Below are 14,086 nucleotides of genomic sequence, written 5' to 3' on the forward strand. Positions count from 1 at the left end.
TCTCATGAGGACCGCCACAAGAAGACCCAGAGTTACTACCGCTGCAGAGGATAAGTTCATTAGTTACCAGCCTCAGAAATCGGCAATTAACTGCACCACCGATTGCAGCCCAAATAAATGCTTCACAGAGTTCAAGTAACAGACACATCAACTGTTAAGAGGAGACTGTGTCAGAATCAGTCCTTCATGGTCAAATGGCTGCAAAGAAACAACTATTAAAAAGACACCAATAAGAAGACTTGCTTGGGCCAAAAAACACAAGCAATGAACATTCGACCAGTGGAAATTTGAGTCCAAATTTGAGATTTTTGGTTCCAACCACCGTGTTCTTGTGAGACGCAGAGTAGGTGAACGGATGATCTCCACATGTGTGGTTCCCACTATGAAGCATGTACAGTAGGTGGTGTGATGGTACTTGCTGGTGACACTGTCTGTGATTTATTTAGAATTCAAGGCACTTAACCAGCAATACACCATCCCATCTGGTTTGCGCTTAGTGGGACAATAATTTGTTTTTCAACAGGACAATGACCCCAAACACACCACCAGGCTGTGTAAGGGCTATTTGACCAATAAGGAGAGTGATGGAGTGCTGCATCAGATGACCTGGCCTCCACAATCACCCGATCTCAACCCAATTGAGATGGTTTGGGATGAGTTGGACTGCAGAGTGAAGGAAAAGCAGCCAACAAGTGCTCAGCATGTGGGAACTGCTTCAAGACCGTTGGAAAAGCATTCCATGTGACTACCTCATGAAGCTGGTTGAGAGAATGCCAAGAGTGTACAAAGCTGTCAAGGCAAAGAGTGGCTACTTTGAAGAATCTCAAAATATATTTTGATTTAGCACTTTTTAGTTACTACATTATTCCATATGTGTTATTTCATAGTTTGTCTTCACTATTATTCTACAATGTAGAAAAAGGTAAAAATAAATAAAAACCCTTGAATGAGTAGGTGTGTCCAAACTTTTGCCTGGTACTGTATGTCTTTCGGAGGGGTTGGGTTAAAAGTGGAAATCAAATTTCAGTAAGTCCTTGTGTGTAATTGACCAATTAAGTGATCTTAATTAAATGTGTTTGAGTATAAAAGCTTGCATTGATCGTTGATGCAATAAAAAGCTAAAAGGCATGCTTGTCAGATTCCTCATCCAACAAAACTTGAATATCTTAAGTTATGTATTTTGGTTCCGAGTTCAGGAATATATTATTTTCATGGACACGTCCTTCTCTGTGGGATTGCTTCCAGTTCAGACAGATTCACCCCCATCATGTGGCATATTTGTTTTGACTCCCCTTCTCTCCCCCAGCAGTGAATGCACAGATGTTGGGTGGCAACTGGCAAGGCAGACCCCAGATAGCTAACATTGACAGTCCATAGGACACAGCCTCTCTCTTCTAAATAAAATGACCAGAATGGACATCCCCATTCAAGTCAACATTCCTTGATGGGATCATTCTATTTCTATGGCCTCTCTTCCCCCATAGCAACACTAGAAGGGGAAGCCAGGCCACAAAACAGTGTCGCCAACAGGTTTGTTTTAGCTGCACACTTAGTACCTTTCCAGGATCCCTTAATATAATACATGTTAAGGATTTCTACCATCTTTCCCACAGTTGAATTGCCTCTTAGAAACAGAAACAGTAGAGTATAGCTTGAAACTTGTGCAACAACATAGGATACAGATGGGACCTAACCAAGGGAGTTATTTCTGAGCAAGACCAAGGCTATAAATGCTATGATGTATCAAGGACAAGCTCACAGTTAGCTGCTGCTCTCATAACAGCCATGTTTTTCTTCTCTAACTGCTTTCTCTAATATATTACCATTGGTTGTATAAGTCAGACTAATAGGCTACATATTATGCCTCAACCTGAGTAGCATTACTAGTACTAAGCTTGGCTGATTCTGAGATGTGAAGGAAAACACTGCACATGTTCTCTGGTTTTAAATGAGAGCAGACAAAATGGCCACCAGGGAGGACCCTGCAATGCAACTCTTCACTGCCACTGTAATGGATAATGGGCTGACCTTGAGTACCTCAGTGTGGAACCACAGGACAGCCCGGGAAGAGTTAAGGCTATTGTGTAGGTCATAGACGCTGCTGTGAGAAGACTAAGGGCCACTCAAAACCAGGGCCTGTATCCACAAAGCATATCAGAGTAGGAGTGCTGGTCTAGGATCAGTTTAGCTTTTTAGATCATAATTGACAAGATTATACGGGCAGATCCTAGATCAGCACTCAGATGCTATGTGGATACAGGCCCAGATCCAAGCTTTGAACTCCAAACTACTTATTGGAACAGTGCCGTCGACATGTTCCCTTTTGAAGCTGCATTTGAATTTGTCATTAGTTTATCCTTCCAAAACAAATTGGATATGCCGTGGGAACACATGAAAATAAAATGCAGAGTATAAATAAACATGCAGAAAGAGGAACATTTTATTAAATCCTCTTAGGAGAGTAAAAGCACATGCACAGTAAAAGGGACTGCATTGGCTAAGAAAACCACAAAGGCAAATGGAATGAAAGACTAAATCAATGTTATCCCCAAACATCCTCTGATTTCTATGGCAAATGATTTGTTCTACCTGGTTTAACATCTACAATTAAAAGATTTACCCTGCTCCCTCCCTTTAGCACTTTAGACTTGCAAACAAACAAAACCAAAAAGCTTTTTCAAAGTTTCTAAAAATATTTATGTAACAAAATTGCTTTGCAACAAAATTTAGTATGCGTAAAGTTTAGAAATCCTATATCTACGTCTTTATACTCTCTGGAAAAAACAGCACTGAAAAAAAAATGACTTCCTCACAGCTTTTAGGGTAAAAATGTAAATAAATGTTTACACTTCTACATGACGGAGTATACCCTTTGAAGATAATACATATGACTTTTTTTCCAGTGTAAGCCAGATGGCTCTTTCTCATGGGGTAGATTTCAGAATCCTTGTCCCTCATATATTCCATAGACACACGACAGGACAAGAGCACATGCGGTCTTCATAGGAGGTAAAACAAACGAGGCAAGGCGCTGGTCTGAGACCAGGCAGTGTCCGTGTGCCGTTGCATTCTGTGGTTCTAAGTTTAGTGTAAAGTCAACCCACTTTTAAAAAACTGCATTCAGAACAGAATTTCCTTGGTGGGCAATGTCCGTGAAGAACTCATCGCTTTCGAACCATACAGCTGGGCAACATTCCAAAGTTCATTGGCAAAACCATCCTCATCGGTACTTCAATTCATACCAACCCCATTCCCCCCCCATGATTGTAAACCAGACTTAACGGATGGGAGAAATACACAGATATGAAACCACTGTCAGTGAAACTAGTACAGTACAGCATACCACAGGGAAGAATATGAATGGAGAATGTCACGATGATCCTGTCTCTGGGGTGGAGAGGAAGACCTTACTGAGATGGGGAAGATACCTGCCACTGACGGAATATAGCAAACACTCTTTTAGACTTGTCATGTGGACCCTGGAGGAAAGAGGGAACAGAAGTGTTAGAAATGAAAGCTTGCTCATATAGAAGAATTATGACCAAATGCTGAAACTGTAACAAGCAATATACATTGCTCCATTGTAGAACATAGCCATGTCAACCCTTCATATTGTCATAATAGTATGCCGTTTTTGCAGACGCTTTTATCCAGAGTGACTTACATCATTGAGAGCATACATTTTCGTATGGGTGGTCCCAGCAGGAATCAAACCCACAATGCTGGAATTGTTAAAGCCATGCTCAACCAAGTGAGACACAGGACCACCATTTTACCACATCCAAGTTCTGATTCTCACCTGTAGGGGACTGGCTGCCTTGTTTGGGCTGAAGCACTTCTTCATGGGGAGGAGGAGAGTGAGCGCGGCCCTCCAGCCCTGCTGGTGCTCTCCCTCTTGGCCCAGCAGGGGTACACCACCAGTGGGCTGGGTGTTCTCCTTGCCTACATTCACCCAGGGGCACCAGTCTCTGTGCTGGGCTAGTGGGTCAAACACACTCCTATGCAGGGGGCCCTCCTGAAAACAAGAGAATGGAGAAAGTCAATAGGTTGTGGCATAAGTTGTGGCACGCACCGGAGTAGGGTGAAGATAGATGCTGCTCATGGGTCAGTTTAGTAGTTTAACTTCACCTTGAAGTGCATTCCCCTCCCACATGCACCCAGTGGCCAAGATCAGTTAGAACAAGGCAGACATTTATAGGTAAGGGTGGTGTTAAAATAGATGGATTTGTCTGTATTATATCTGCTACAGAGTACACACACACACACACACACACACACACACACACACACACACACACACACACACACACACACACACACACACACACACACACACACACACACACACATCCCAGGTCTGGACAATCCCGACACACCTGGTGTGAACACGGAGAGTAAAGGCTTACAGGGCTACTGGCTGAGGAGAGGCACATGCGTTTGGGGTTGCGTTGGGGGCTGGAGCCCCCCGAAGCAGTCCCCTCGCTCCCTGTCCCCTCCCCCTGGCCTCGGCCCCCGGTCATGGGCCTCTTCCCCCTGGGCAGAGGGCCGGGCTGCTCCTCGCTGGGGCTGGGAGAGTCCCTGCTGCGGGTGCGGACCACCATGGGGGACAGACTGCCCACAGGCTGCCAAGACACAATCAACAGAGAACTTTAACAAACAGATCCATGACTAGAGGTATGAGAGTCCATGTTACAACATTCTGAAAGCTACAAAGAACCGAGAAATTGGAGAAACGGGTTTGCTAGAACTTCCAACTCATCCAAGTGCCACCTTAACCTATTCGTCCAGTTCAAGTGGCCTGCCTTGCCTGAAACCTACCTGCTCTGAGCCTCTGGTCTTGTCCTGGCTCCGCAGCCCCCTGCGGTAGGGAGTAGGAGAAGGTGAGGGCGAGGTGGGGGTCTTCCTGTCCCCCTGAGCCTCGGGTGCAGGCAGGGGTGTAGATGACGTCGGGGTGGTGGGGGACTTTGGGACGTCTCCCTCTACCTCTTTTCCTGTTCCCTCCATCTGGTGGAAGTTCCACAGACCCACTTTGCGCATGCAGAAGGAGCAGGTGAGGAGGGGTAGGCGCATGGCCTGCAGAGCTGGGCTGCAAAAACAGCAAGAGGAGAAGGTGGAAACAAACCTATTAATAGAACATGACTACAGAGGGGGAAAAAACGAGTTGAGTTAATATGCTAAGCTGCTTTTTGCTTTCCAAAATTAAAAGTTAAGACAAGCAAATGTTTTTAACTTTCCTACATGGAGATGCCAATTCAATAAAGGCTTTTAAGTGCCACAATCTGGTAAGAGTGACCTGGTATTTTTCTAATGTTACAATGTTTTGCCTCTTAATTTTTTTGTCAATAAAAATGAGATTAGATATGCGAACATGTCTCCCAACCTTCCAGTCCAGCCACAGAGGGCCACGATGCAGGCAGCCACCTGAACAGCCAGGACCTCAGAGGTGGACTTCAGAGGGGACCTGCCCTGCTTCTTCTGTTCATCCTCAATCAACTGCAGTAGAACGCCAATCACATCCTCCGTCAAAGACTGCAGGGAAACAAAGTGGTGAGATGGGAGGGATTCTCTTTGTGCAAAGGATAATGGATCGTAGTGCAAGAAGCCATGTGGGGAAAAAGCTAAACTGCATTCCCAAACCAAGGGTTCATAGACAGACCTCCATAAGGGGAAGGGGCTAGCAGAAGAGGCTAGTATCTGGACAGAGCCTGTCTTTCTATAGGTGATTCATTGTTGTGTAGGAACATGGCTCGCCTCCCTCACCATGGTTTTAAGCTGTTCTGGCTTCATGGCAGGTAGCTGCTGCTCCAGGAGACAGGTGGTGTGAAAGCGCTCCAGGAAAGCACTGAGCAGCACTGATGGCTCGTTCGCCGGTACAAGCCAGAACCGGTCTAAAACGGCAATACAACATCATAGTCATGTTCAATAAGGCACACAACAGAAATAAAAAAATGACTGTTTCTTATTGGACAAGTCCAGGTAGTCCCTCCCTGTTTCAGTACATCCATACAATTCCTTCCTTTTGTTGCCTAATGAACACAGACAAATGTACCCACCTCCATTCAACGAGAGGATTAAAGTTTTGCATTACCTGGGCATGGAAAGTCTGGCCATGGACAAAACTTCTCATGCTGTGTCTGTAGTTGTCTAGTTATCTCTGCTATCCGGGAATCATCTATGGAGAGGAAAGAAGCAGGGGCAAACATTATTCCAACCGCTAAATGTATTTAGGCACAAAATTAATGACAACATTCTGTGTTTCTAACAATAAAAAAAACAAAGGCTTTTGCAATAATGGTTGGAAGTTCAGCAGACGTGTCAAACTGGTTGCTCTGCTCACATTTCTGGAAGTCCAAGGTTGGCTGTAGTGATGCACAGAGGAAAGCCTGGCAACTTGAACATTTCAACATGTCACATCCCACGTTGATCCAGCCATAGCTGGCACACTTCAGGGGGGAGAGAGTCCGGGGCTTTCCTGCCCATCTCAGACAGTGCTCCCGCTAAGGACTTTTACAAAGTTTACACAGCACACTAGAAATTATCAAAATGAGCATTATGATTAAATAAATGTGAAAAGTTATTTTCTTGATGAAAAATGTGAAACGGGGAATGTAGGCAATGTTATTAGTGTGTAAAAAGCAATGCAAAGGGTGTGCTGTACAACTACAGTACTACTCAAAAGGTTATTCACACAACACTTTGGCAGTATAACATGTCATGTCGTGGCTTGGATGCAGAAAGGATATAGAGTAGGACTCCACTCTTGTGAAAAAGGCTTCTTTGTTAGACGCTTCACAAGGAACTTGACGGTTGCCGTTTGGTGCCACCTTATCCAGCTCTCCCTGAACACTGAAATTCACAAGAAGAAAAAACATTTCACAGAAGGAATTTGCATTAGCTATAGGGCTAAACAAACATTCATCAAATACAACAATTCGTATAGGGTACTTTAAACATGTTATGTATGATATTCTGTGTCGCGCACGCTCACAAGTCAGCAACATCTCATGTACACAGTGTAACAACCATAGAATTAGGAATTAGAATACTAGAATGGTCATGGACCTTCTTATGATGGATAAAGGTTAGCCATTTTGGTCAGGGAGTTGGTCAACCATGGTTTGCCAGTGCTGTCATAACATAGCGTAAATTATAACCTGGGTGGTTCGAGCCCTAATGCTGATTGGCTGAAAGCCATGGTATACCATGGGAATGACAAAACATTTCTTTTCACTGCTCTAATTATGTTGGTAAACAGTTCATCAATAGCAATAAGGCACCTCAGGGGGTTGTGATATGGCCAATATACCACGGCTAAGACCTGTGTCCAAGCACTCCGCGTATCGTCGTATGTAGCCGTGGTATATTGGCCATATAAACGCAACAAAAAAAGAAATGTCCCTTTTTCAGGAACCCGTCTTTCAAAGATAATTCATAAATATCCAAATAACTTCTCAGATCTTCATTATAAAAGGTTTAAACACTGTTTCCCATGCTTGTTCAATGAACCATAAACAATTAATGAACATGCACCTGTGGAACGGAACATGCACCTGTGGAACAGCTTACAGACGGTAGGCAATTAAGGTCACAGTTATGAAAAGTTAGGACACAAAAGAGGCCTTTCTACTGACTCTGAAAAACACCAAAAGAAAGATGCCCAGGGTGCCTGATCATCTGCGTGAACATGCCTTAGGCATGCTGCAAGGAGGCATGAGGACTGCAGATGTGGCCAGGGCAATACATTGCAATGTCCGTACTGCGAGACGCCTAAGACAGCGCTACAGAGAGACAGGACGGACAGCTGATCGTCCTCGCAGTGGCAGACCACGTGTAACAACACCTGCACAGGATCGGTACATCCGAACATCACACCTGGTACAGGATGGCAACAACTGCCCGAGTTACACCAGGAACGCACAATCCCTCCATCAGTGCTCAGACTGTCCGCAATAGGCTGAGAGAGGCTGGACTGAGGGCTTGTAGGGCTGTTGTAAGGCAGGTCCTCACCAGACATCACAGGCAACAACGTTGCAGGACCAGACAGGACTGGAAAAAAGTGCTCTTCACTGACGAGTCGCGTTTTTGTCTCACCAGGGGTGATGGTCAGATTCGTGTTTATCGTCGAAGGAATGAGCGTTACACCGAGGCCTGTACCCTGGAGCAGGATCGATTTGGAGGTGGAGGGTCCGTCATGGTCTGGGGCGGTGTGTCACAGCATCATCAGACTGAGCTTGTTGTCATTGCAGGCAATCTCAACGCTGTGCGTTACAGGGAAGACATCCTCCTCCCTCATGTGGTACCCTTCCTGCAGGCTCATCCTGACATGACCCTCCAGCATGACAATGCCACCAACCATACTGCTCGTTCTGTGCGTGATTTCCTGCAAGACAGGAATGTCAGTGTTCTACCATGGCCAGTGAAAAGCCTGGATCTCATTCCCATTGAGCACGTCTGGGACCTGTTGGATCGGAGGGTGAGGGCCATTGCCCCCAGAAATGTCTGGGCACTTGCAGGTGCCTTGGTGGAAGAGTGGGGTAACATCTCACAGCAAGAACTGGCAAATCTGGTGCAGTCCATAAGGAGGAGATGCACTGCAGTACTTAATGCAGCTGGTGGCCACACCAGATACTGACTGTTACTTTTCATTTTGACCCCCCCCCTTTGTTCAGGGACACATTATTCAATTTCTGTTAGTCACATGTCTGTGGAACTTGTCCAGTTTGTCTGTTGTTGAATCTTATGTTTATACAAATATTTACACATGTTAAGTTTGCTGAAAATGAACTCAGTTGACAGTGAGAGGATGTTCCTTTTTTTGCTGAGTTTACCATACCCCCTCGGGCCTTATTGCTTAATTATACCACGGTATCGTTGAAAACTTGTTTCTGATTGGCTTGAAGGGCATTCCAGAGCGTGCATTATTTCCCTATAATGCACAGTATATTTGTATGGTAGAATTCAATGGCCATAGTTCATGTTTACATGTTTTGTTTGAGCTGCTTTTGAAAGCAAAAGTCAAATTGAAAACAGTATTGGTATTGCTGAATTTGATTTTCATAATAGCAAGCTAGGACTGATGGTTTGGTTAGCTAAACTAGCAAGTCTGTTTGTTTGGTGTCGTGGAAATTCTAACCAATAAGGAGAGTGTTATTTCTTCAAACATTTATACTTTAATATCGATTAATTTTTGCAATAATGGAGCTGGTCAATGACCACCCAGAAGTGATCGTTGAGAGTCTGAATAATACAGAAACGCAAGGGGTTTATATAGAAACCCCAAAACTGCTTAGTCCTTGGTTGGTTCCACCCATCCCCAGCAGCCCGGGGCATCATAAGCTACCTTGTTATCTTCTTGTGCCTATGTGTATTGGTTGTGTGAGATCATAGCGCACAAACAAGTGATAACAGCAGTTCCGTTTCTCCTTTCAGTTCAAGCTAGCCTCTGTTCTCTTCATATCTCCACACAGCTGTGCCCTTGGAAGATAGTGAAAGAAAAGGATAGACAAAAGTGACCACAGTTCTTGAGTCTAAAGCTGTGCGACCAAGTTACTCAGAAGCAAAGCTAACAGGTTATTCTGTCCCTCAAGTTCTCTCTATCCCGTAGTCACTAAGAAAGTCCTTGACTACAGGCCTAGACCAGCTGAGGGGAGTGAATGTGTAAGAGGAGCCAACCCTTTTCAGAAACACAGCATCAGTAGTCATGAATATCTCTCACTGTTTGCTAAGCATATAGTTGTTAACTATTAATATTAAACAAATCAGGTAAATACTTCATTTCTCTCACATTGGTTACCACGGCAACTACTGTAGCTATCTAGTAAACTTGCAAGGCACTTCAGTGGAAGTTTAACACATTTCTAGTGGCAAATGTGTTAAATTATAGCCATGGTTTAAAAGGGATAATCAACTCGGGGCTGTATGTGTTCTCTGGAAAATAACGCCACTCCGCTAGCACATCGTTAAACACACCTTCCACATCCTTTATTATCTTCAATAGAACATATAGCCCCTTGTTGATCATCCCTTTCATAATGCATTTATCTACACTGTGCGTTTGTTAGCTAGCTAGCCAGATCGTTTTAGAGGTACGATACCATTAATTGTTTTAATATACTGCCAACATTCCATTCAAACAACCCAGTCAATCCACAGCCAGACACTGATGATAGGTCTTAGACAGGTTGTAAATGCAACAAGTACTGATATTGTAATATATAATAGCACTCACATCTTTCCAAGAAAACAAACATTTAGATATGATGGTCTGTTTACATATATTTTAGAGGATATTTATACAGAACATTGGTATAAAACCTGTATAAACTATTTAAATGTGACAATATTTTAGGTTGAGAACAATTACACAATTTCTGATACCTTACTTGTATTTTCCTGCTTAAGTAAAATTAGGACTATGCCTCTACTGCCGTTCATTCCAATTACACTGGTTTGGATTTCTCCCTGACCAATATGGATGCCATTCTCACCTCATGCTGGGACTTCGAGGGTTATAACATAGCCACTCCAGTAATTTGATAGTTACAAACCCTAATTTATGTACACACGTGGATCCATGTGAGCAATCAAATATGGTTTAAAAAAAATTAAAAAAAATAAATAAATGGACACTCGAAGACATTGCATGTTACTACAGTGGTGCATGCAGCAGCTACTATGAAAACAATGCTGCAATTAAATGTCTTGATCATTTGTGATTATTATTTACATTGCATATATGATTGACCGTTTACGTAACATAGCCAGCTATAACGGCTAGACAGCATTGTAAATAACAAAACAGACAAACACAAATTAGCTGTCGAGTAAGAAAGGCATCAAGAAAAAAAAACCTGTCTCGATAAAGTGTGCAACTTGCTTGCTAATGTAATGCAACATGTGGAAACTAGATCCGTAACTGGGCACCTAGTTAGCTAGATGGCGAGCCAGCCACAGTAAGCTAGCTAGCTAACTAGTTAACGTTAGGTCCCTAAAAAAATGCATTCGTTAATTCTCCAAAAACTTACCCAGTTGATCTGTTTTCATCCGACAACACACCTGCGTTGAGAAGTTCACGGACTTTCTCTGGAGATGCTAAAACAGATTTTAATTGTCTGTTAGGAGAATTATCAAGACGATTTCCACGACTGCCAAGTGCCGCCATGATCGGTCGGTGCTAGACGCTAAATCTTCCCCCCTGAAAGAGGAACGCTATCTGTTCCGCTTGGGATAATGCCCTGCTTAGATTTCAACTCAAGTGGCCAATGTTTACAAGTCCATATAAAATCTATTATATTCTTCTAAATGTACCTTTGCTGTATCCTACTGTCAAAGTCCATACACTGTAATCGTTATACTGTTACAGTGCTATATTATAAAATATATTTTTTAACTATTTCCTTGTGAAATCTTTTGCCTTGGTGGTTAAATTATGAAATTCTTAAAGGGAGAATCCACAAAAAAATGTATCTTTCAGTATTATTTTTTTCACTAGTCCACTGTTGATACAGTTCCAAAATGTTTTGCATGTCAGCAGTCAAGTTTTCAAGATATTGGACTTGAGGGAAAATGTTGTTGTCTGAAGAGATTTTTACATTTTACCTTTATTTAACTAGGCAAGTCAGTTAAGAACAAATTCTTATTTTCAGTGACAGCCTAGGAACAGTGGGTTAACTGCCTTGTTCAGGGGCAGAACGACAGATTTTTACCACTTCAATGAATTGTACACATCCCTCCAGGTGACTGTGACCTCCTCTTCAGACCAATTGGCAGTACGCCCAGAACATTGTTTTGGGAACAAAAATCAGTATCTCAGTTTGAAGGTTCCAGCTTTGAGAGAAGAAGACTCATGAGGTGTCAGTCAGTCACGTGCAGCAAACAACATTAAAGATAAATAATGAATAATGTAAATCATGCTTATATGACTTGTTTGTGTAGCAGTATAAGAGGACTGAAATGGAACACCCTCTTCAGAGTTTTCATCAAGCTTGGATTGAGTTTGTGAACCTCTCTGGCCATTATAATAAAGATTGATTCATTTACATTGAGTTTGAGTCCTTAGTGGTGAATTTCCACAACAATCCTGGCATCATGAACAGGATGTTTGATCTTCTCGACGTGATCCTTCAGTGAAGGTCTGAGAGGGAACACCGGTGGCACATTCTTGGGAAGGTGTAAAGGGAAATTGCCCACTCACTAAAGAGGGTGAGGACCCACCCGTAACAGACCTCCACTGTGGGACGCATCTGGGAGGAAACACAACATCTATGAAAACCTAGAAGGACAACTCAACTGATTTCAGTAAGTCAATTTAAATGAATGTGTAGAATAATTTTTTTACAACAATAAAACCAATAAAACTAAACATAAAAATGAAGAAAGGTACCATAGTCTTTTTATGTTTAACCTTTATTTAACTAGGCAAGTCAGTTAAGAACACATTCTTATTTACAATGATAGCCTACCCCAGCCAAACCTTAACCCAGACAAGGCTGGGCCAATTGTGCATTGCCCTATGGGACTCCCAATCACGGCCGGTTGAGATACAGCCTGGAATCGAACCAGGATCTGTGGTGACGCCTCTAGTACTGAGATGCAGTGCCTTAGACCGCTGTGCCACTCGGGAGCCCGAAAGTCTTAAGAGAACGCTATAACTACACATAGGAGAAGGCTAGAGTGAGGGAAGGAAAAGCCCCACTGACAATTGTCTTTAGGCATTTATGAGAAGTGTCTACGTGGTCTGAGAATCAATGATAATAGCACAAGGTGTTATTGAGCACGAGGTGCTATTTTATATGTATAGGAAGTAGCGGCAAGAGAACTGTTGAAGATACATATGTATGCATAGGAAGTAACAACAAGATAATTGTTGAAGATGCATCAGGACTAATAAGGGAGATTACTGAATGTGTTTGGGAATAGTACTGAGTGAATGTGGATGTGAGTATTGTGTGATTGACTAATTAACTGAACAAGGGCTTAGCCCCGGTGTGAGAGTTGTGTGAGTGTGGGATGACGTGACAAACTGGATGTTTTTTCTAAAGAGTTCAACAAAGGATTTAATATGGGAAAGGGAAATAGTAAGAGTAGGATGGAGGATCCATGCTGGGAACCAAAAGGGCCGTGTAGTGTAATGGATAAAACATTTGTTAGGGGGGTACTGACCTGTTGTATTCAGCACACGTGACAAATAAAGTTTGATTTGATTTGATTGGAACCAAACATAAGACTGGACCAGGTGGACAGATGGAGATTTCTGTGAGAGGCCAACTTGAAGAGAAAGAAGGAGATGAAGCTTGGCTGGCCTTTCTCCAAGGGCAACCGTATCATGGGGCCCCCCTTGTATCCGCCACTACCAAATCCTCCACCAGCAGACGGAGATGGTGGCCTCCCACCCCCTCATAACCCACTTGAGGGTGGGTCTGTGCCAGGCGGAGGAGCCGTTGGATTAGGAGCTGATGGAGGGAGAGACTGGAGCTGCTACAACTGTGGGAAGTTAGGACATTTCTCAAGACACTGTCCTGGACGAGGGGCTCCTGCTGACGGAGGGAGAGACTGGAGCTGCTACAACTGTGGGAAGTTAGGACATTTCTCAAGACACTGTCCTGGACGAGGGGCTCCTGCTGACGGAGGGAGAGACTGGAGCTGCTACAACTGTGGGAAGTTAGGACATTTCTCAAGACACTGTCCTGGACGAGGGGCTCCTGCTGACGGAGGGAGAGACTGGAGCTGCTACAACTGTGGGAAGTTAGGGCTTTTCTCAAGACACTGTCTTGGAGTAGGAGAAGGCCAAGGAGAGTGGCCGTCACCACCTGTCGTCGTGCAGGTGGACAAATCATTTGGAAGAGGAGGTGGATGAGGGGCTAGCAACCATGGGATGAGGCCGAAACAGAATAATAAATTAATGAAGAAAACAATGATGAAGAACCAGAAGAGACCTGTCAACTGCTAAAATTGACCAATTTTGTCCACCCAAACTCATGGGTCATGAGTCATGACATTTCTTCTGATGGTCGCTCCCTCTCCAAAGATAGATATTTGGTCATGAGTCATGACATTACTTCTGATGGTCGCTCCCTCTCCAAAGATA

At 43.5% G+C, this 14,086-nt stretch overlaps 1 protein-coding gene across 3 annotated transcripts; it reads right to left on the reverse strand.

Annotated features, from left to right (window-relative positions):
• Window positions 1–2,422: 2,422 nt before the first annotated feature.
• On the reverse strand, window positions 2,423–11,200 carry zc3hc1 (zinc finger, C3HC-type containing 1). Of its 3 annotated transcripts, none has more exons than XM_045722289.1 (10): window positions 11,025–11,200; window positions 6,744–6,846; window positions 6,338–6,488; window positions 6,089–6,172; window positions 5,761–5,888; window positions 5,381–5,529; window positions 4,819–5,086; window positions 4,377–4,622; window positions 3,800–4,015; window positions 2,423–3,479 (listed from the first exon to the last, which is right to left on the reverse strand). In XM_045722289.1, exons 1-10 carry the CDS (start codon window positions 11,159–11,161, stop codon window positions 3,408–3,410), a joined length of 1,554 nt encoding a protein of 517 aa, XP_045578245.1. In that variant the 5' UTR covers window positions 11,162–11,200; the 3' UTR covers window positions 2,423–3,407. The 3 variants fall into 3 exon arrangements, with proteins under 3 accessions (XP_045578245.1, XP_045578246.1, XP_045578247.1); XM_045722290.1 differs by having other exon boundaries at window positions 4,407–4,622; window positions 11,025–11,199; XM_045722291.1 differs by lacking the exon at window positions 11,025–11,200 and adding an exon at window positions 9,341–9,460.
• Window positions 11,201–14,086: the final 2,886 nt, after the last annotated feature.

Source organism: Salmo salar, chromosome ssa07, assembly GCF_905237065.1.
Source record: "Salmo salar chromosome ssa07, Ssal_v3.1, whole genome shotgun sequence".
Classification (NCBI taxonomy): Eukaryota; Metazoa; Chordata; class Actinopteri; order Salmoniformes; family Salmonidae; genus Salmo; species Salmo salar.

Excerpts from the sequence above, each read along its gene's own strand:
- zc3hc1 (XM_045722289.1), bottom strand. The coding sequence starts at position 11,161 with ATGGCGGCACTTGGCAGTCGTGGAAATCGTCTTGATAATTCTCCTAAC. Across the intron at positions 6,173-6,337 it reads AACCTTGGACTTCCAGAAAT|ATGATTCCCGGATAGCAGAG; the intron begins GTGAGCAGAGCA and ends TCCTCTCCATAG. Across the intron at positions 5,087-5,380 it reads CTCTGTGGCTGGACTGGAAG|CCCAGCTCTGCAGGCCATGC; the intron begins GTTGGGAGACAT and ends CTGTTTTTGCAG.